Here is a 23,894-nt window from a genome sequence, read left to right as displayed (position 1 = left end):
TTTTCATTTTGTACTGTGTTCAGGATATTTGTAAGATATATCAAAGGCGATGACCTTTATCCTCAGCCATGTCTACATGACTGTTTAGTTCATATAAGGTACTTTTAATATTTATTTTTAGACAGGACAGTTTCTCCCATACTTATAAATCCTATACTTGATAAAGGATGTGTATCCATAATATATAAGGAACTCTTAAAATTCAACAAGAAAATAAGCTTCCCAATTTTAAAGAGATGGGCAAGAGAATCAACATTCCCTTTGACTAAAGAGGATATGTGAGTGTCAAGCACATGGAAAGATGTTCAACATCATCACTTGTCTTTGGGAAAGCACAAAACAGTACAGCGTCTAACATTAAAAGACTGCTCATAGCAAGTGCTGGTGAAGAAGGTAGAGATTGGAACTCTTGGGCTTTGCTGCTAGGAATGCAAAACTGTAATCTCCAAAGCAGTTTGGCAGTTTCATTAAAATTATATCAATTGTACAATCCAGCAATTCTATTCCTAAACATCTACGGGAGTGAAATGAAAGCAGATGTTTGTGCCCACTTGTGCATAAAATGTTCATTCTAGCTGCTGGAGTGCAAGTGTCCATGTGAGCAAAGACCTGCAGGCCAGAGCCAACTTTGGTGTTCCTTCAATGCTCAGAATGTCTGCTTCGTTTTATTATTGTGTCAGCATGTAATGCTTTTAAAATATCTTTTTTCTGAATTGTGTTGTTTTTTATTAATTTTGTCTCCAGGGATACTTACCAGTGAGCTACTTCCCAGCTGCTGCTGCTGCTGCTTTTTTTTTTTTTTTTTTTTTTTTTTTTTTTTTTTTCTGTTTAATTTTGAGACAGGGTCTTGTTAAGTTGCTGAGGTTGGCCTCAAACTTGAGATCCTCCTGCCTTAACTTCCCAAGTCGCTGGGATTCCAGGCATGTGCCACTGTGCTGGGCTTATTTTGTGTTTTAGATGCTATTATTGCAAATGCAGTTCAGGGTGCCCTGTCCACCATGCTGTTGGAAGCAGTCCCCCCATCTTGCTTGCAGTTGTCCTACAGCAGGGTGTGGTGTTTTTTCTTATTCTGTTGATGGCCCTATTTTCCTTCTGATCTTTTCTAGCCCTGGTTCCTAATATCTTGGCTTAGGTATAATAATGTGTTGAACTGAACTGAATTGATGTGAGTTTTAATCGCCCACATACATATAATTCACACTTACAGGATATATAGTCCACACTTAAAGAACAAATGCCATTCTGTAATCATACTGCAGGGGGTAGGGTGTTGGTACATGTTTTAGATATCTAACTGGGTCCTGGGTGTTTTCGTCTGTTTCTTGGTGCTGGGGATGGAACCAGGGCCTTGCACATGCTAAATAGGCTCTTTCTAATTTGTGAGACTTAGTAACTGTTGGAATATGAAATATTCAATTTCCAGAATACAATGAGATGTTAGAGAAGCAAGAACCTTAGTTTTCCTAAACATATCTTATAATATATCTTGATGTCATTATCATTTGTATTTGTATAACAGACAAGTAAAAATAGTCTCCAAACCTGAAAATTTATGCCCTTGAAAAGGTAGGGAAAAAGGGGAATCATTTAATATTCTAGAATATTTTATGAGCATAACTAGGTTTTATCTTAATGATTTTGCCCGAGTTGTGTTTTAGGAATGTTGGTTAGTTTTGAAGTGACATTATGCTTGAGAAGCCACTTATACTTTAAAAAATATTTATAGCTTTTTAAAGAATCTTGACTATTAAATTACAATATAATTACAAATAATATAGGGTACAGTACAGTTCATATAATTCTTTTCTATTAAAGTAATTTTTATTGTGAGATATTCACATAGAAGAAGAATCTATAAAACATGTCAGTATAAAGAATTACAAAGGGGCACTTAGGGCATTACAATCCAGACTTAGAATTTCTCTTTATTTTTTAAAAACTGTTCTGTCCAGTTTATTTTAATTTCAGAGAGACCAAAGACGTATAGAAGATGTTTGGTGAAGGCCACTTGGAGTCTCCTCTCAGATTTGATAGAGAAAGAAAGGGTGTTTTCGGAGGTGCTTTTGTAAACAAATAACTCAGTTGTCTGAAAAGTGTAGAGAAAGTAGAACAAGCGCCACAGTAGTAGGGCATGTTTGATCAACTGCATCAAGGAGGATATCTGGAAAGATGTCTCAGAGAAAGGAATCAGAGGCTTCTGCAGAGATAAGGAAAAAACAGGAGATTTTATGGTGATAGCTGAAAACTGGTGGGACGGGAAGGAAGGAGACCCTGAAAGGGTGTGAAATGGAGTACCAACTGGGGAGGTGCTGGGTCTTCATTTACTAAATGCTTGGACTAAATCCTACAGATATAGGTACACACACACACACACACACACACACATACATATTTTTAATTTGTACTGGGAATTGAACTCTGGGCACTCAACCACTGAGCCACATCCCTAGCCCTATTTTGTATTTTATTTAGAGACAGGGTCTCACTGATTGCTTAGCAATTCACTTTTGCTGAGACTGGCTTTGAACTCACTATCCTCCTTCCTTAGCCTCTTGAGCCATGTACCACTACACCTGTCACAGATTTTAATTGAGCTGTTTTAGAGGGGCCCTGGTACAGTCTGTAGCAGTGGAAGGGTGGGGTGGTGAGCTGGGGATAGGAAGCTGCCCGGAGGCAGAGCCCCAGGAGGCCCTGGTCTGTGGTGCTCCACAGAGTAGTCATTACAACTTGAATCTCAGGGGGAAAATCACTTAAAAAAATATTGGAAAGTAAAATTTACAAAAGATGGTGATAGAAGTACAAAAGGTGTCTAGTTGTCTACAAATTACAATTCAGAAAAAATATTCCTTGAGATGATACCTTAAACCAGAGAAGTTGCAAAATGATCCTTTAGAAATATTTTTTCTGTTTGTTTTTGCACATTAGGGTTTGAATCCAGGACAGCTCTCCCACTGTGCTGCACCCAGTCCTTTTTTATTTTTTGTTTCGAGACAGAATCTTGCCAAATAGCCCTGGCTGGCCTTGAGCTTGTATCTCTGCTGGGCATGGTGGTGCACACCTGTAATCCCAGCTACTCCTGAGGCAGGAGGATGGGTAGTTTGAGGTCAGCCTCAGCAACTTAGCCAGACCTACCTAAAATAAAAAAGTATAGGTGGCAGGAGATATAGCTCATGATAAAGCACACCAGGGTTTAATCCCCAGTTCAAAAACAAACAAAACAACCTGTTCATTACCTTTTCCAATCTGTTCTTGTCTACTTGAGTGAAGTTACACTGAGAAAGGTGAGGATGGGGTTAGGCTTCCTCTGGAGTGGCCTGGCAATGCTACCCTAGCCACCACTACCCTCCAAAGCCTTTCTGTGCCACTGGGCAGAAGACATTCATTTTGTTATTTCTCAAAATCTTCCGAAAACTGTCACCTAAAGTTTTCATTATTCTTTTCTGCTTGCTTTGCTCACACTCAGCCTTTTTTTTTTTTTTTTTTGCAATGCTGAGGATAGAACACAGGGCCTCATGCATGACAGGCAAGTGCTCTACCATTGAGCTACCTTTCCAGCCCACTCATCGTTCTCTTTTTATTTTATTCTCAATCAAGTTATCTTCAGCATTCCTATTTTTCAAGGGTAGGGAGGGGGAATTAATCCTTTCGTGTTAGGTTGAACTGTATAAAATTGTTGATGTATGTGGCCATACAAAAAAGTATTTTCATGTGATTGAGCTAGTAGGTTTCCATGGTGTCTGTCAGAGTGTTTACCCTCTGATGTGATAAACATTCTTGGCCAGGAGCAGTCAGGCATGCCTGTGCTGCAGCCTGGCACACAGATGGGTGGCAATATCCCTTGTCTGATGGAAAGATCATCTGCCTGCTGTCAGGGGTTCAGCTAGGGTCCTGGCCTGCTGCTTACCTACCTCTCGAAGATCAGAGCAGCCAGTCACCAGCTGTCCAGAGCTGTAGCTTTCTTATCCCTAAAATAAACTTAAGAACTGTTTACCTATTACTTCTGTGAGCTTCAGCTAAGGTATATAAAATTGTCTATACACTCTACATATGTGCTAATGTGCAATAGGCCCTCATTATGTATTAATTGTGGATTCTCTAGAATTCAGAATTAATTTAAAAGTACTGAGTTCTTCCTGTCTCTGAAAGTGAATAAACATCCTGCATTCAACAATTGTATGGGTAGTTCCTTTGTGAATCAGGAACAATTTCAGGAAGCAGATGGCCATGCTGCTAGGTCTTTCTTTAAGGATAGGCAAAGTTTAGAAATTAGGGGCCTGGCATTATAGATATCAGAAAGAATGAAGCAAACACGGGTGTGGGGAGGAGTGGGTTCTGGAATGAAGAGGCAAGCCAGGCGTGAGAGGGTAAGGAACACTTGAGCCACAGCTTGAACGTTGGGCAAGGGAGGCTCAAGTCAGTGACCATGCTGGAGTCACTATAGGGAATTTAGGGGAGGAAGCCAGTCCTGGGAAGAATGAGAGGAGTTGGACTGGAGAGAGGCTGGACCATAGTGGAAGTGTGCTTTCTAGTATGACCTGAGTGCTGCAGCGGGCTGGGCAGGTGGTGGAGCTGTTCCGGTGGCTTCTCACTGAATTCATCTTTTTTCCCCAAATAATATTACAATGACTTTGTTATTTATTATAACCAAAGGGGAGGTTGTTTGGTTGAGTATTAAAATTAGGGACATCTGAAATGACCCATTTACCAGTTAAGTGTTTAATTGCTGACAAAAAAAATCTGCTGGTCTTTTCTATCAATGATTGCCAAGGAATCTATGATGGACTTTGAGGGGGGAAACTACTGTTCATATTTAAAACCTCTGTTAGTGGTAGTAGCTCCCTTGAAGGTAGGCACTTTAGGGAGTGGGGTAGGGAAAGGGAAAAAAGATAGGCACACTCTCTTCTCTGGATTGTGACAGTGCTGTTTGGAATAACATCTGAACTCCTGTAAGTAGGGAATAATAGAGAAAGTAAGTTGAAGTATATAGAGTTGTTGTAGTAGTTTACAGTAAATGGCTGAGACAGTTTTTAAGAACATCTGCAAATTTTTTGGCACCTCCTTTCAAAATGTGAAGCTTAATTTCCCTCCTTTCACAGACTTGGTGACTTGCTTCTCCTTCTGAAGCTAGTTCATTTTAAAAATTTTTTAAAAAGACAACTTCCTCCTGGTGCTTCTTCTTGATTGTTTGCTGTGGGAGAAACCAACCACCATGTTGAGAGGATGCTAAGGCAACTCCGTGAAGAGGCTCACTTGGGGAGTGAACTGGACCTCCCAACAGCAGCCAGTACCAACTCACTAGCCATGTGAGTGAGCCTTCTTGAAATCAGAGCCTTGATCCCTAGTCAAACCTTAAAATGACTGCAGCCCTGGCTGACATGTGACTCAACATTGGCAGAAATCTCAGTCACCACGCCAGGCTGCTTCCAAATCCCTTGTCCACAGAAACTAAGCCCTAAGAATGCTTTTTGTTGTTTTAGGCCTGTATGTTTTGGGGTGACCTGTTCCTCAGCAGTAGACCGTTAATACAGAGGGTGTCTGTGAAATCATGAAGATGGACTTTGATTCTCAAATCATTTTCACAAAGATAAAAACATATGATCGATGAAGGCATGAAGAAAGATGGATTGTTGTCAGGTGTGGGGCACATGCCTATAGTCCCAGCTGTTTCATAGGCTGAGCCAGGAGGACCACTTGAGCCCTCCCACAAGTTCTAGACCAGCTGAGACTGCGTAGCACATAGAAGACCCCCTCTCAAAAATAAATAAATAAATAAATAAAAAGCCTCTTGATACACAAGTAATTTTCACAAATATAAATAGTAGTAGTAACATACAAATACAGTTGGTACATAAAGTGCCGTGTAATCAAAGTGCTGTGCCTGCAGAGAAGGAGAGGAGTGTTTCAGGGAGGTGTGGTTGGTGGAGGCAGGATACAAGGGAGCCACTCTTTGGAATGACTTTGGAGTGTGATTCATCCTTCTGAATGTTTTTCTTCACCAAATTTTCAACTTTTTGAAAGATTGCACTTGCTGAATAGTTACAGGACAAGAAAGCATCTTTAGGGTAACATGAGCTGAACAGAACCCTTGAGAGCTGCACTTGTGCATAGACAGAGCAGCGTGGGGAGCGCAGAAGCTGCCTTTTTGGATTCATCCACGCTGCACAGTTTCAAGTTATCCCCTGGTCTGTGAGTAGGATTGGTTGAGCAAGATGGTGAGTGTGTCTGTTTGCCTGAAACTGTAATATCAAGGTATCACTTCTAACACGGTATTTAGCTAGTGCATTTTTGGATGAAAGAGTCCTTACACTCCCCCCCAAAAAAAATTATATGAAAAATGGCATAGTTTTTCCAAAACTGCAGTGGTTAAGGATTATTAACTAAGTAGAGTTGTGCCAGGTAAGTCCATAATGTGATGGCCCTTCTGTTTTCTAGATGAATTTACAGTCTTCGATAACACTGTTACTTTTGGCACATATTGGCAAAATGTTCCATATTAAACAGAATATAAAACTGTCTTTCTTACAATGTTTAGAAAGACTAAAAATCTACAGAAACATGTTATTATGATGGAAGATATGTGTTTATATTGCATCATTGTTGACCATGACAATATGTCTTTAACACCTGGGTTATTGTGCCACCAGTTTAAAATTACATAAAACTGCCTGTGGAGACAAAAAAATGTACTTGATTAAAACCCTGTCACCAACTGACCTGTGATTAAAATTCCCAACTGCAATTATCAAGTGAGTTGTAGCTGTAAAAATCTAGTTTTGCTGGCCTATTTTTCAAATATTCTTTATTTTAGTATCTTCTCAAGTCTTGATTCACATACATAATTAGCAATGATGAGAGATTAACGTGGAAAATAAACCTCCTTTTCTTATCTAACTTTTGACAAATCATAGGCTAGCTTTTTTATTGAAAGTCTGATCCTAGTGTATTTCATTATTTGTGAAAATACCATTTATTTGTAATCCCTTCTTTGTCAAGAGGCTATCATCTTATTTGAAAGAGGACAGTTAACATTTAAACTTTAACAATACCAAGTGTATCAAGCTAATCTGTCATGCCAGAACAGCAGCAGCAACCAGGGCCCTGTAGATCAGGGGTTGCCTGGTGGGGGTGGGCATTCATTGGGAAGGATAGTAGGAAACCTTCTGGAATGGTGGAAATGGTTTGTATCTAGGTTACACTGTGACATGCAGTTGTCAGAACTCATTCAACAGTATGTTTTTAAATGGGTGCATTTGATTGCATGTAAATTAAGCCTAAAGCTTTTTTATTTTAATTTAATTTTACTTTTTGGTGCTGGGGATTGAACCTAGGACCCTTACACATGCTAGGCAAGCACTCTACCCCTGATCCACTTCCCCAACCCTCTAAAACTGATTTTATAAGTAAATGTTGGGCTAGATAGAGGACTTACCTAGCATTCACCAGGCCCTTGATAAGAGTAAACATGACTACACCTGTGTCTGTCTACTCTTCTTTTTCTTTTTTTTTTTTTTTTAATGGTATTAGTGATTTAACCTAGGGTTGCTTTACCACTGAGCTATATCCCCAACCCTTTTTATTTCTTATTTTGAGACAGGGTCTCATTAAGTTGATTAGGGCCTTGCTAAGTTGCCTAGACTGGCCTGAACTTGGGAGCCTCCTGCCTCAGCCTCCTGAGTCATTGGCATTACCTGCTGCGCCATTGACCTGGCTTCACTATGTATTTCTTATTCATTTTGTTAACTTATTACCAGTATGGCAGTTTTTGAAGTTTTGGATCTAAACTGGACTAGAATATATACTTTTTTTTTTTAAAGTATTCTTTAGTTGTCAATGGATCTTATTTATTTATTTATTTATTTATTTATTTATTTATTTATTTATTTATGTGGTGTGCCAAGGATTGAACCCAGGGCCTCAGGAATGCCAGGCAAGTGCTCTATCACTGAGCCACAGTTCCAGCCCCTGTACTTTTTTTTTTTTTTTAAAACATTGTTAATCTTAAACTTAGGGCCATAAAAATTTGAAAATCTTGTTTTATTTTTGTTCATTGCAGGGTTTTGTGAGGTAATATTTGGAAATTTTTGTAAATTTAGGAATGATAATGTATACAGGGTTTAGCTTCTCATTTGAGCTCACTGTTTCGGGTGGTAGTGTTATTGGATTTGAGAGTCGACTGTGGAATGATGCTTCAGTCCTGGGGTATCATGCCTAAGATTAGGGCAGTTACCTTGGAAACAAAAGTGTAGCAACACAGGGACTAAAGTGAAAGTGAGACACACCTGGAGAGAGGAGTGGCCAGATCAGCTGGGGACCCAAATGATTAGGCTTTGGGCTTTTGTTAGGATGGGCTGGGAACTTTCAGGGGTGTGAATCTTGGGCAGATAGCTGGGCTTTCTTGGACCTAGCGCTTATGTGGTGATTGCCCGTTGTGGTGGGGTGGGGGAGGGTGTCAACCACCTGTGCTGTATGAAAAATGAGAGCCTGCATGCCTGGGTCACATAGTGCTTCCAGAGTGCATGGTAATGATCCAGGTTCTCACTGTTACCTAGGAAATGCTGCTTTTATTTTTCAGTGAAAATACAAGTGTTAAGAAAACCTGAGCTCAGTTATGATGGTCATAGTTGAATTTGATGGTATAATCTGGTTGCTTCCATGTGAGAGTCTCTTTTCTTTCATCAGAGGAGAGTCTTGTGGAAAACAATGGGAGAGTGATTTTACCTTTCCTCAGGGTCTGGAATTATGTCTGGCATGTAGGAAGTGAATGAATTACCACGGTATTGTGGTGCTGAGCTTGGATAGTTCGGGACCAGAAAGTAAGTATTCCCCTCTCGACTTCTCAGAGCCTTGTGTGTGGAGTGGGGCACCAATCTCAATCCCCCTACTGCTTTTGGGTACCAAGTCTCAAAGCACATCGTTTAGCTTTTTTGTTTATGAACATCCATTGCACCACAGCATATTGCCATCATTGACAGACAGAGATTAGGTGACATGGTCAGAAGGAAGTGATAGGGGCCAGAAATCGTTTGGGTTAGTGAGGGGTTTGGAGAGATCTATAGGGAAACTATCATGGTGAGGAGGATGTAGACTCTTCAAGGGGGAGGAATGAAAGAAGTCTGGGCATTTGAGTTTGAAAAGAGACCAACCATGGCAGACTGTGGCAGGGATCTGGTAGAGAGAGAAGGAAGCATTGAGTCAACTTAGGAAATGCTGGTCCTTGGGGCTATGGCCAGAACCAGGCCAGGACCTGTTGTTCCTATAGCTCATAGCTTCAGGAAGCTTCACATTAGCTAGCAGGCTCTTGGTACAAGCCTTCTGTCAGTTAATACTGTGTATGTAAAAATGATGCACAGTGGAACTTAAAGTCTCTTAAGTTCCCGTTTCCACAGTAGATTTGTGGAAGTTAGGAGAAAGAGGGGTGAAGTGATCAGATGACCACTTTGCTGGTGCTGGGTTGAGTGGGGGTAGTCAGACCTGAGCGGGGTGAGCTGTGTTCACCATGGAAAAATGAGGATGCCAGCATTAATCAGAGAATGAACCAAGTTCATTGGGAACATAACTGCTTTCCCAGAATCCAGAACTCAGGTAGTGATGGTGGACATTGGCAAGGACCCCGAGCCCCAGGCAGTCATTCAGTGAGGATACTTGGAGCAGACAGAAGGCTGCCACGCCTTTCCTTTGTGTTCTGGCCATTATCTGATTTCATTCTGCATTGAAAACAGATAAGAAGGAGTTAGGTCATAAGTTTGTTTGAATAAGTTGAGTTCAGATGGAAACTTTAAAATTGTAAGCTGGGGGCTGGGGAGATAGCTCAGCTGGTAGAGTGCTCGCCTCACAAGCACAAGGCCCTGAATTTGATCCCCAGTACTGCAAAAAAAAAAAAAAAGTAAGCTGGGCTTGTGTACATGTAGTACAGTGACAAACCTCTTATAAAAGGATCAATTTTTCATTGAAGCATTTTTGTTTTCTTGAAAAACTGAAAAAGTGCTTTGTGTTGCTAAATGTTCACATTGCACAGTTAAGGGAATATGTACTAAAATATAAATTGCTTCATGTTGGTTGACTTACAAGTTTATGGTGGCTCATGTTTTTATAATCCATTTAAATACAATTAAATAACACCAAGTGAATTATTCACTTTGAAATAATTTATTCAGTTGTATATTATGGTTCATCACACTTTTCTATATATAAGATCTACTTCAGGGACTGGGGAGATATCTCCATTGATAGAGTGCTTGCCTTGCAAGCACAAGGCCCTGGGTTCAATTCCCCAGCACCGCAAAAAAAAAAAAAAGTTCTACTTCACTAAAAATATTGCTGTTTATTAGTGTATATACACAACACCTGAATGCTTTCTGACAGTATGGCATATCTTAATTTCATCATTAGCAAAAACACACACAACCCTGCAAAGAGTATAAATGTATATGGTGACAAAATATGTTTTAAACAAATATAAAAATTTTTATAAGCTCTACCTTTTTCTTATGTTAAATGTACAATACAAAGACTTAAGTTTTTCTTCTATCCTCTTCATTGATATTCTAAACTTTGATGGAAGAGGAGTCCAAAGGAAACGTTTGGGGGTATTTTTTTCCCTAAAGTTATAATATTATGAAGTTAATATAAATCGAAAGATTTGTTCAATGGACATAGTTTTTCTCTAGCCAGAAAAGTGTTTAAGAGGTAAAATCTCCAATCCTTTAACAGCTACCTTTGGAGTCTTCTCTTATGCACTCAGAACTTAGCTGCCACCCTGGTTGGATAGGTGACTCGAAGGCAAAGACTGCGTTGGAAGATGTGTTTGGCATTTTGAGGTAACAGTCTATTTCAGACTCAGGAGGCTGAGGCAGGAGGATCACAAGGTCAAGGCCAGCCTGGGCAACTTAGCAAGTCCCTGTCCCAAAATAAAAAATAAATAGGATCTGGCGATGTGGTCCACAGGTAGAGCATCACTGGGTTCAGTCCCCAGTACTACAGGGTGCAGGGATCTGTTCTGGCAAAAAAGCCTTCAGCTCTCAAGGATTCCACACTGTCAGCATCATCTGCTCCAGACATCCAGCCACATCAACCTTGTGGCCCAGTGATCCAAGACCACCCAAAGCAGATGATCCTCCTCCTGAAGAATCCTTAGGAAATCTCACTGCTTGACACTAGGCCACAGTGCCTTCACCATTCACCTCGTTTCATCTCACATCACCACTCACCACATGGCTTTTTCTGTGGATACAAAGAAAGAAGTCAGCCCCCTGAATCCCAAGGGAAGAACCTTTGCCACATACCAACCCCGTTGGCATCTTGATCCTGGACTTCTAGTCCAGAATTCTGGAACTTCCAGTACAGTCTTTAATAGAACTGGCGAGAACAGATACCTTGACGTAGTCGCCCAGGGAAGTAGATGGTTACCCTTCCCAGTCTTGTTTTGACTGATACCACATGTACTCCAGGAGGGTGGAGCCACTGAGTTCTGTAGTCTAGGAGTCCTGTTTCAGGAACTGCTCCAGATGTGGACCCCACAAGGTGGTGGGATCTGAGACTTGGAGATTCCCCTATCCCTTAACAGAGAGTCTTTAGTGGCAAGGAGCTGAGGACAGTCGCTGGCCAACAGCATGTGAGGAACTGAAACTGACCAGCAGCCATGTATGGTAACAGACACTCTTGTAGTGCATTGTGTGGCTAAGTCCCTCTTTCGGAGACTCACTTGGGAGCCAGCTGCAGACACCAGTATTCCTCTTGTGCATGTTCAGCCCTTTCTTTTGGCAGTTTCTCTCAGTGGTGGAAGAAGAGTAGTAAATCCATGAAAATTATGAAAAAGAAAGAAAAAAGAAGAAAAGTTTTTGCTTTGGTGATTGGGAAATCTTAGTAGGTGGAAATTAGTAACCATTTACTAGTGTTAGAGATAGTCTTTCAGTCATTTGGACTGCTCTGCCAGACTTATTTTTGGTAGTATGAATCATTTTCTTTTCAAATGGAAGTTTCTGTAACTTAGAATTTAAAATAGCTCATTTTGAGGTGCCCTTCAACAGCTGAATGGATAAAGAAAATGTGGTACATATACACAATGGAATGTTACTCAGCCATAAAGAAGAAGGAAATTATGTCACTTACTGGCAAATGGATGGAACTGGAGGCTACCATGCTAAGTGAAATAAACCAATCCCCAAAATCCAAAGGCCTAATGTTTTCTCTGATATGTGGATGCTCACTCACAATAAGCAGTGGGGGAAGAGGGAGAATAGAAGTTCACTGGTTTAGACTAAGGGGATTGAGGGGAAGGGAGGAGGGGTGAGGGAATAGGAAAAGACAAATAGAGTGAATCGAACATAACTTTCCTGTGTTGATGTATGAATACACATCCAGCATAACTCCACATCATGTACAGCCACAGAAATTGGAAGTTATATTCCACGTATGTATGATGATGTGTCAAAATACATTGTGCTGTAAATGTATAACTAAAAAGAACAATAAAAAAAACTATACCTAGTTTTGAAGAGAGGGGAACTTCACATTGTTTCCCAAGGAGCTAATTTAGATACATAGAATGGGAGCTCCAGGTAAGACCGTTGGACTAGTCCTTATTCCATTGTTCTGGAGTAAAGAATGTGCTCAAATACCATAAAAAGTTGGGAAGACATGGAGCCAGAGGGAGGGATTGGAACTGATCTTAAGAATCATGAGAGGTTTAAGGGGTGGTGGAAAGCAAAGGGTCTTGAGGGTCAGTGTGGCCACTGTGATTGGAACTGAAGGGGCGGAGGAAGGCAGTCTGGTCAGAGAAGAGCTCTGCTGTTTTGTAAGCTGCCTCCTTTGGCGTGCCCCTCACTGAGTGGCCTCAAGCCCCAGCAGAGAGGCCTGTCTTGGAGAACATGTGGCATGGTACCTGAAACACACCTGGCACAATGCAGTGCACACACAGAAGGACGTGGGGAGAGTGTGCTGTGTGGAGAGCGTCTGCCTTTGCTTCTTTCCTTACCTGTGAAATGTGGGTGTTGCCTTACCTGTGAAATGAACCCTCAAGGGTCCACCGGCGTACAGCAGGTAGTTCAGAGCCTGCTACAGAGGAGAGGGTGTGGCCAGCTGTCACTCCAAGGTATCACCTTTTTGTATTCGTTTCACATACATGATTCTGTCGGATGCTGTGTCACTTCTCCCTGTAGGCCGAACTTATCCTCCTTGAAGTACTTGTATTTTAGAACCTGTTATGTATTTCTTTTCTCAAAATCAGGTGATAGTAGGATGAGAGTTGTCCTTGAGTATCATCAGTACATTTGCTTTTTTGGTTACATGTCCTTAAATATTTGACAGCCCCATCTGCTCAGATATACTTATTAACCCCCTCCTTCGATCCTAAAGAATTTACTTATAAAACACATTTTCTTGATGTTTACCCCCCCCCTTATTGTAGTGTCTGATGTTCATGTATTAGGAAAAATGTTATTTAGGAAAAAAATTTAAAACTTGCTATTCATACCTAATAAAATTAGTCAATAATTAGGAAAAGTTCTTATGAGAAAATAAACTCATTTGCATTGTCTTAACTTCTAGGGAACCTATCTAAAATCTGGATGTGTGTGAATTCTGACACTAGAGGAAGATGATTTTGCACATGAACATCGATATCAATGAATACCTTTCATTCTCTGCAGGTTGGGAATCCACGTGTTGAACTTACCCTCTCAGAGCTCCAAGATATGGCAGCTAGGCAGCAACAGCAGATTGAAAATCAGCAGCAAATGTTGGTTGCCAAGGTAAGTGACACTTGTAGGTAAGGTAACTCTGCTCAAGATGTGTGAGCTTCATGAGTCTTTCAGATTGGAGTTTAGCTGCTCTGCACGGGTCACACTTGCCAGATGAGGCCCCCCAGGCAGGTGCTAACACAGTGTCTTTTTCTCCATGTGATCCCTTCTGTGCTAACAGATGTTTCTTAGCATCATGGTGGTGGGGAGGCATCAGAGCAAGACCTTCTGACCCTTGACGAGCAGGCACCCTAAACAGGAAATTGTCAGCCTTGTTCAAATGTTGGACAGAATTTGGAAAGAATGCTTTCTGCTGTCACTTCTGCTTTCCTCTGGCATGTTTTCTGCCAGGGTTGGTGTTAGTGTTCTAGAGGAGCCCCACAGTCTATGCTGGAAGCTCACCTGGGCCCTGAGGCAGACAGCTGGTGAACAGGTTGCCTGGTAGGCTGCACTGTGCTAGACCTATCTGGTTGATGACGTGCCAGGCACAGTTGCTCACTGGATTCTGCAGTTGTGGTTGAGATTCTGTAAAGTAGGATTTGGAATTTTTCTAAATCGTGTTTTAGTCATACTTGATAGACTAAAAAAGTCAGACCTATTGCCCATGCTCCTGAAACTGATTCATGTTGTAAATGGTGTTAAAATGTTCTGAAATGCTTTAGAGAGAACCTTTAGACATTGCCAGCTAGGTTCTTATTGCTTTCTTCTGTAGAGAGATTGAATTGAATAAATGACCAATTCATTTTTTTTCATGCATTGAATGTACCATTCATTGTACTATCTACTTTTATGTAAATAATAATTTGTTGGATTTGTTTTAAAACATTGTCTCATAAAGTTTACTGGATTTATAGGAATAAAAACAAAATTATTAAAATTAGAAATTATTTCACCCTATTGATTTATAAGATGATATATATAGTATATAATTATAAATTTTCTAATTCTGCCTATTTTCTTTCTAAATATTGATCCAAGAATATTTCCATTTTTAAAAAAAATAGGGGCTGGGGAGATAGCTCAGTTGGTAGAGTGCTTGCCTTGTAAGCACAAGGCCCCGGGTTCGATCCCCAGCACCCAAAAAAAAAAAAAAAAAAATAGGCTAAGTGGGGTAGCGCATGCCTGGAATTCCAGCTTTTAGAGAAGTTGAGGCAGGAAGATTACAAGTTTGAAGTCAACCTGGGTCATTTAGTGGGGCCCTGTCTCAAAATTTTAAAAATAATGGAAAAGATTTGGGATGTTGCTCAATGGTAAAGTGCCTCTAAGTTCAATTTCCATTACTGGGGAAAACAAAACCAACTTTATAGGCAGGTGTGATAGCGCGTGCCTGAAATCCCAGCTACTCAGGAGTTTGAAGCAAGAGGATCGCAAGTTCCAGGCCAGCCTAGGCAACTTAGCAAGACCTTGTCTCAAAGTTTAAATAGATAGATAGATAGATAGATAGATAGATAGATAGATAAAACTGGATACATACCTCAGTGGCAGAGTGCTTACCTTGCATGTGTGAGGTCCTGGGTTCAATCCCGGCACCACAAGGAAGTAATAATACTTAAAATAAGGACTGGGGTGTAGCTCAGTGATAGATAGCTTGGCCAGCACATCTGAGACCCTTAGTTAATCCCAAGTTCTGCAAACAAAAAACAAAACAAAACAAAACAAAATTTTATAGATATAGTCAGTGATGTAGACCACAGTGAACTCCAGATCTTAAATACTCAAGCATATCTTTCCTGTCCTGCACAGAGTGGTATGTAATGTCTGCAAAATCCTACCTAAGCCTCTCTGTTTGGGTATATTTCATGCATGCATGTTGGCATGAATACTTAATGTTGACTGTTATCCTTAAGATATGTTTTCACATTAATAGGGAAAAAATTACTGCAAAGTAGGACATATATTGTTATTTTAGAATTATCCTGCTTTTAAAGTGTTTTATTGTTAATCCTGAGAAAAGCAAACACTTCCTTGATGGTTCAGTGTCCCTTAGAAATTGGAAGTTCATCTCCTGACTGATGACCTTTTCTGTTTTCATGTAAAATTCTCTGCTGGTCACGGTCACTTCCTTAAGGGGCGATTGAAGTGTTGTAACAGCAGGACGCCTACACTTGGGTAGAAACAAGGAGGGCAGGGACCTCACAGCTGTGGTGGGATGCAGAGGAAACGACAGTGAGCACATGCTCTCTGCTGTGAGTCTGTCTGCACTTTCTGCAGAGGTGCTAACTTTGGCCAAGTGATGGAGAGTGGTGCGCTTAGTCAGATCCTCTTGAAAATGTCCAGACTCGTCCCATCTTACATTTGTACCCAGTAATTTCAATTTTTTGTGAACTACTCTATACAAGATTGCTGTAGTGCCGAGCCTGTAATCCCAGTGACTGTGGAGGCTCAGGCAGGTGGATAATAAGTTCAAAGCCAGCCTCAGCAATTTAGTGAGGTATTAAGCAACTCAGCGAGACTCTGTCTCTAATAAAATACAAAAGGGAGCTGGGGATATGGCTCAGTGGTTCAGTGCCCCTGGATTCAATCCGTGGTACGGAGGTGAGGAGGGACAACTCTAGCATTTGTTAGGGTAGGTATGGAATACACTCAGTTTTTTAAATGTATACATGTAATTGTACATTTTAATTTGCAAAGTTACATCTTTTCCTTCTTTGTCAGGAACAACGTTTACATTTTCTAAAGCAACAGGAACGCCGCCAGCAGCAGTCTATTTCTGAAAATGAAAAGCTTCAGAAACTGAAAGAACGAGTTGAAGCCCAGGAAAACAAACTGAAGAAAATTCGTGCCATGAGAGGACAAGTCGATTACAGCAAAATTATGAACGGCAATCTGTGTATGCACCCCGCTGTGTCCATACTCCCCAGACTTAGATAAAGTCAGAGGCTGGTTGCTGATGGTTCAGTCACAAATTCATGTGGAATTTTGCTACAGCAAGTGCACTAAAGCTTTACTGTTTTCTACCCCTAAGAAAATTGGGGTGTTAGGTTAAGTGATTTTTTTTTTAACTATGCATTTCCCCAGCCCTCAAAAAAAGTTTATATAAAACTAGTGAAATCCAAATTAGGTTGTATTCAAGTTAATAGTGTTGTATTAACATCAATTTTCTGGTTTTGTTTTTTTAGTATTTTTTATTTTTTTAATATTTTTTAGATGTCGATAGACCTTTATTTTATTCATTATTTATATGTGGTGCTGAGAATCGAACTCAGTGCCTCACACATGCTAGGCAAGCACTATACCACTGAGTCACAACCCCAGCCTCTTAATATAATTTTAATTATACATATTTATGGGATACAGCAAGATAATTTGATATAGATATTCAGTGTATATTGATCAAATCAAGGTAGTTAGCATTTCTATCTCCTTTTAAAAGTTTTGTTAACAGTTGCAATTGTGCATGTTCATGGGGAGCAGTTTATTTTAGTCAGCCCTGTTGATGCAGTCAAGATATCCTTTTGTCCTCAAGTGACCATGGTCCTTTGGCTTGGCTAGGGCTGCTCCAGGACTCATACATCATGAACATCTGTTGTCATGAAATAGCTGAAGTTTTAAACATCATGTGGGTGCTGGTTTTTGTTTCTGTGTGAGCTCTGTGATTTTTTTCAGTTACTGCCTACATTAGGTTATAGTGATTAGCAAGACCTTCACAAGGCCTTTGTTCTGTTGGTGCATGAGATTCCTAAGTAGTTTGACCAAGCTAGCTTTTGGATCAGTTGCCTTTAGAAATATTCAGTAACTAATAGAAGTATAACTATTTGCTCTGTAGGTCACGTCATGTGTCCCAAAGACTTGTTGAAGTGTGTTTTAGATGATGTGACACTTTAATCCATGGTCTGGCACTAAATAATACCAAAGTTGAGTGCAGCATATAGATATTGAGACAGGATGTCAGTTAAATGAGGTTTTTTCTTTTTTTGGTGGGCAATTATAGCTGCTGAAATAGAAAGATTCAGTGCCATGTTCCAGGAAAAGAAGCAGGAAGTACAGACTGCAATTTTAAGAGTTGATCAGCTTAGTCAACAATTGGAAGATTTAAAGAAAGGAAAACTGAATGGATTCCAGTCTCATAACGGCAAACTGACAGGACCAGCAGCGGTGGAGTTGAAGAGACTTTACCAGGAATTACAGGTGATTCACCTGGGTCTGGGGAAGGCTTATATAAAAACTTCCTCCTCTTTCTGGCTTTCTCCTGAGCATAGAGTGGATATTCAGGGACTGGAAATGAACTAACCAATTCTAACTTAATAGTAGGTACAAACCAAGCTGGGCGTGGTAGCTCACACCTCTAACCCCAGTGACTTGGGAGTCTGAGGCAGGAGGATCGAAAGTTTGAGCTTACTTGGGCAACTTAGCAAGGCCCTGTCTCAAAATAAAAATAAAAAGTAGTGGGGATGTAGCTCAGCACCCCTGAGTTCAACCCCTAGTAATCCCCCTCCAAAAAAAGTAAAAAGCAGGCACAAACTATGTTCTGTACAAATATATATTTGGTTTCCAAGGAACTTATTTATTCAGACATTTAGAGGGCTCTAGAAACTTGGATTTTTAACAGACCTTTGATTAAAAGTATGGTTTGGGGAACCACCATTTGACCCAGCTATCTCACTCCTTGGCCTATACCCAAAGGACTTAAAATCCGCACACTACAGTGATACAGCCACATCAATGTTCATAGCTGCTCAATTCACAATAGCTAGTTTGTGAAACCAACCTAGATGCCCTTCAGTTGATGAATGGATAAAGAAACTGTGGTATATATACACAATGGAATATTACTCAGCCATAAAGAATAAAATTATGGCATTTGCAGGCAAATGGATGGAGTTGGAGAATATCATGCTAAGTGAGATAAGCCAATCCCAAAAAACCAAAGGACAAATGATCTCTCTGATAAGCGAATGATGATACATAATGGGGGGGTGAGAGGGAGGCAAGAATGGAGGAAGGATGGATTGTATAGAGGAAAGAGGGGTGGGAGGGGTGGGGGAAGGAAAAATAAAAGATTGAGACAAACATCACTTCCCTATATACATGTATGATTACACAAATGGTGTGACTCTATTTCATGTATAACCAGAGAAATAAGTTTTACCCCCTTTGTGTATAATCAGTCAAAATAAATAAATTATTTTTTAAAGAAGTATGGCTTGGGGAAGCAATTTTAACTTTCATTTTGTGTCAGGTTACTTAATACAATAAAATTAAATTAAAAGTCATATAATTAAAAGTTTTTACACAATTTTTTATACAAAAAGTTTTTATACAAAAGTTTTTATACAATTTTTATAGATACCTAATATAATTCTGGTATGGAAAATGAGGTAAAATGTAATCATGCGTATGGTTGTAGTCATAAGATACATGTACTAAACCAGAAACCACACAGCACTGAGGAACACTAATGGGTTCAATCCACATGATTCCCATGTTCCATCACGTCAAAACCCACCAGGCTTTTAGCCCTGTCCTTGTCCACAGGCTCTGCATCTGTTGGACCCCTGGATTCTGTTTGTTCTGTGTGACATTCTCCATAGATGTGTATCATTGGCTGCTACCTTGGGGGTGGAGCGTCCTGGGTGTCTACCGTTAGCACCTATGCAGCACTGATAAACTTCCTGCATAAAATAATGTCTTAAATGGCTTAAAGAGGTGTAATACATCAGCAATTCACCTGTTTAAGGTGTGTCAATGGTTATTAGTATCCTCATGTAGTCATACATCCTCTGCCATAATTGATTTTAGATCATTTTCACTACCCCCAAAAGAAGCCCTACATCCCTCAGTCATCACCCATAACCACCTTTCCCCCTGGAGCTAGCAACCACAAATTGGCCCTCTGTCTATGGTTTGGCCACTGTGGACCTCACCATCAGAATCATGCGACGTGCAGGCTTTGTGTCTGGCTGCTTTCACTCCATGTCTGCAGCATGAGATCACACTCTGAAAGGGCTCTGCAGATTGCCTTCCGATGAGCTGGATTCCCTTTGTTAGATCCTTGTCTTCTCAGGCTCAGCTGCTGTAACAAAATACCATACAGCTGGAAGTCCAGGATCAAGGTGCTGGCAGAGTAAGTTCCTAGTGAGAGCCCACTCCTGATGCCTGCATTTTTGCTGTGTCCTCCCACAGTGGAGAGTGAGTGCTGGTCTCTCCTCTCCTCCCCCTCTTCCTCCTCTTTTTCTTTTCCTTGTTTTTAATTGGAAAAATTTTTTTTTTATTTTGTGGTACTGGGTATTGAACCCAGACCTTTTTATTTTACTTTGAAACAGTTACTTGGGCTGACCTAGAACCTGGAATCCTGCCTCAGCCTCCCCAGTGGTTGGGATTACAGTTGTGCACTACTGTGCCTGACTCTCTTCTCTTCTCAGAAGGACACATGTCCAACACATTGTGCGTGCTTGTCCCCTGACCTCCTCCAAACCTCATCACTCACCACCCATAGGCCCCACCTTCAGACACCATCACACAGGGGGAAGGGCTTCAGTGTGTGAGGAGGAGGCCACCAACATTCAGTTCGTAACCTTCAGATTTCTGTTTCTCAGAAGTTATCATTCAGCAGGTGAATTTTCAAGCCAGAAACAAGTTCTGTGATTTTTTTTTTTAACACTTGCTAAGAATAGTACTATATTGTTTTGTGAAATGAAGGTATTGAGAAAGTAAAATGACTTGTGGTTGCTGTTAAGTTCTTAAACATTCTTTTACTCCTCTAAGTTTTGGACTGCAGTCTAGTTTTGCCTCTGTGGTGCAAACAGGCAGGTATGTGTGCTAGTCCTGTGGGCACCTGAAGAGGTACCAGTGCGGGGTGCACGCTCATGCTATCTGTTCTCTCCTGTTATTTAAAAAACAACAACAACAACAACTTGTTGCAACCCACTACAATGGAATAAGTACGTTTTTTTGTGCTTCAGGTCATTTTTGTGAGCTTCCACTGCCTCCTAGTAAAGCGGCTCATTTGTGCCCTTGAACAGGAGCAGCATTGAGGGTTCTGAGGGGACTGCTGCAGTTTCTGCCTTCGGGCGCTTGTCCCCAGGGCTCCACACTAATCTCGTAGAGTCGCTTTTGGCCCTGGTCCCTGTGTCTACTTTGAAGAGGACCTGTGGTTCCACACATCTGCTCTCTTTTTGTTGTAGAACAGCTCTGCTCTGGCTTTGCCTTGCCACACCTACAGGACACAGCACTCGGTGGCAGTGTGTTTATGTAAACACCATCCCAACTTAAGTCTGCCTTATCTTTCTTTCCTTTTTCTCCCTGAAGTGAGAACTTGACTTCTTCATTAATACAAGTCTTAAAAGTCGTGCTTTCTGTTTTACAGATTCGTAACCAGCTTAACCAGGAACAGAATTCAAAACTCCAGCAGCAGAAGGAACTCTTAAATAAGCGCAACATGGAGGTGGCCATGATGGACAAGCGAATCAGTGAATTGCGTGAACGTCTTTATGGCAAAAAGATCCAGGCATGTGAACGAGAAAACTTCTGTGAGATAAACTCAAGTAGTAGCTCATCTACAAGCACTGATCTTCACCCAATGAACCATGCTCCCCTCAATTGCCATAGCCAGTCAGCAAACTGGCCATAAGCCCCTAGAGTGACAGTAACAGAAAGTTCACTTTCTCAAAAGACCCAATTGCTTCCTAGCATGTGAGGCTGGACTCCACCCAGCCTGGCTTGGTGTCCGTGCCTCCACCTTTTCCATGGGCTTCTGCCTCTTCAGCACTTGAGAGTGTTAGCTCTGGAGCTGCAGCACCTGTCCTGGTCTGTGTTCTATCATTTTAAACTGCCATTTTCCATTTTGGGTAAATTTCTTGACCATTCATGTTCTTGTTGTAAAGGGATCTGTCCTGCCTGTCCCAGGCTTTGTTGTAAGAATTATTAGAAATAACCCATCTGTTTGGGTGCAGTGTACAGTGGTGCATACACATGATCCCAGTAACCTTGGGAGGCTGAGGCAGGAGGATCTCAAGTTTTGAGGCCAACCCCAGCAACTTAGCAAGATCCTGTCTCAAAATAAAACCCAGGTGGTAGAGCATCTGGGTTCAATCCCCCGCCCCCAAAAAAAAGGATTTTGTAAACTCTTGAGCAAAATGTTCTATAGGTGTTATATTAAAAAAATCTTCGTTAATATGAATTTCAAAAGATAGTAAATACTCACTGAACAAAAATTGAAATAGTACAGAAATATTTAAAGGAATATGCCAGTCTTCACCTTGTTCTTCAGTGGAGACTGTTGCTGGCGGTCCCTGTCATTTGTGCCGGATAGACAGAGAGGTAGAATTTAGTTAAGTGGGATGGTCAGAATCAGTAGCCACATGGCTGCACCTGTGTTTTCTTAGTAATTGCAGCATGCTGTCTCTTGGTCACTTCTCCTGTATACATCTGTGTACCGCTCTGTGGTCTCAGGGCCTCTCTCCCTTCCACCACACCCCAGTCAGGCAGGGTGTCCTGTGTGTTGCTGCTGCTCGGTGCTTTGGGGAGCACGTGCACCACCGAGTGCCTGCACAGATGAAGGACTGCTGTTCCCTCTGTGTCTTTGGCTGGGTGTAGCATGTGACCTTTCTGCACTGGTGGCACTCAGGGCCTGAGTGCAGAGCCCATGGGGCATGAGAGTGGAACAGATGGCCTGATAGCAAGGATGTCTTCCCAGAGTTCCCGTGCACACACAAAGTGATTGACACTTTTGTGGGGCAGTGGCAGAGTGTCCTCTTGTCAGCCTCTGCTACTCTGAAGGATTCTGTGAGGAGGCAGGCATGGATTTCAGGGCCTTACCCAGATGGGATGGGCATGGAAGATGATAGAGGAAGAGGGAAGCTGCTATTCCACAGCAGAATCCATTTTTTACTTATAAATCCACCCTTCTTTCAACCCAAGTTTGAAGGTCAGTAGTTTGTGTAACTATGATTTTCAGATGATGCTTTTCCTTTTTCTCTCCTATGAACAGCACAGGCCATAGGTGAGGGGATGCATGCACCTGCTCCATGCTGACTTACGTAGCAGAGCTTTAGTACTGGTGTGATGGTCAGGGTTCCTCAGAGAAGTACAATCACAGTGTGTGTGCATATGTTTGTGACTAACTTATGTGTGTGTGCACATGTAAATAGAGGAATTAATCTTGAGGAGTTGGTCATGTGAACGTGGAGACTAGCAAGTCCAGGCTGCAGGCCCAGGGAGAGTTGGTGTTGCAGCTCAAATCCAAGGCAGTCTACTGTAGCACCCTGTCTTCTGGGGAAACTCAGTCTTCTTTTAAAGCCTTCCACTGACTAGATATGGCCCACGTTCCCCAGGGGATCATCTGCCTTACTCGGAGTGCACATGGCCTACCCAAGTTGTTGCATAAAATTAACTATCAGAATGTCTTTATCCCTTCTACCTGCTGCCTTGGGGTTTCTGAGAAGTCATTCAGTGCCTCTGAAGAGATGCGCCTCCACATGAAGGTCCTGAGTACTCTGAGCAGTTGTGAGAGTCACAAATCCTCTCGCCACAGTGACATGTGCAGACAGTTGCAGGAGGTTGCGGACCTCCACAGAAGGCCTGCCTAGGGACTCTAAGGAGTCAGGCCCTTTTGTTCTTGGGCAGTATTTTGTGGCCAGTATCCTCTCTCTCTCTGGCTGTGTCCTTGCTCAGAAAGGCACAGCTGCCCTCAAAGAACTAGGCTCACCATCAGGAGTCAGAGCCTCACATCCTCAGTGCAGAGAATGGCTCCCATGGCTTGATCAAGTGCCCCAAACAACCCCCCCCCCCCCCTTTTTTTTTTTTTAATTTTGAAGAATCTTAACTCTTCATTTCTTCCTGATTTACAGCTGAACCGTGTGAATGGCACGTCCTCACCACAGTCACCCCTGAGCACGTCTGGCAGGGTTGCTGCTGTGGGGCCTTACATCCAAGTTCCAAGTGCTGGGAGCTATCCCGTCCAGGGGGACCCTATAAAACCCCAGTCTCTCACTATTGCCTCAAATGCTGCCCACGGGAGATCTAAATCCGGTGAGTAGCCCAGGCCCTCTCCTGGGGAGAGTGCTGGAGCAGGGTAGGGACCCTGAGGCCCTGCCCAATACCAGACTCCAGGCCATCCACTGAGGGACTTGGTCTTCTGGGCAGTGTTTGAGCATTTGTGTGTCACTGTGGTAATGATGCCCCTAAAACGAAAGTGAATTATTCTTATCCATCTAAAGG

General features: G+C 41.6%; 1 protein-coding gene and 1 long non-coding RNA gene across 2 annotated transcripts in view; one reads left to right on the top strand and one right to left on the bottom strand.

The window, feature by feature from the left end:
- Ppp1r13b (protein phosphatase 1 regulatory subunit 13B) overlaps window positions 1–23,894 on the top strand; it is an 87,831-nt gene that overhangs the window by 51,564 nt on the left and 12,373 nt on the right. Inside the window, 5 exon segments of the mRNA XM_047540619.1 lie at window positions 13,647–13,748; window positions 16,392–16,566; window positions 17,668–17,864; window positions 21,043–21,183; window positions 23,525–23,705. Of these exon segments, the coding sequence (XP_047396575.1) occupies window positions 13,647–13,748; window positions 16,392–16,566; window positions 17,668–17,864; window positions 21,043–21,183; window positions 23,525–23,705 (796 nt within the window).
- On the bottom strand, window positions 12,168–23,449 carry LOC124977215 (uncharacterized). Its single transcript, XR_007107124.1, has 4 exons — window positions 19,601–23,449; window positions 15,231–15,363; window positions 14,139–14,261; window positions 12,168–13,987 (listed from the first exon to the last, which is right to left on the bottom strand). It is a non-coding gene; the product is annotated as an uncharacterized LOC124977215 (long non-coding RNA).

This window comes from Sciurus carolinensis, chromosome 2 (assembly GCF_902686445.1).
Source record: "Sciurus carolinensis chromosome 2, mSciCar1.2, whole genome shotgun sequence".
Lineage (NCBI taxonomy): Eukaryota > Metazoa > Chordata > Mammalia > Rodentia > Sciuridae > Sciurus > Sciurus carolinensis.
The sequence above is the reverse complement of the archived record's forward strand: the minus strand, read 5'-3'. Positions and strand labels throughout refer to the sequence as shown.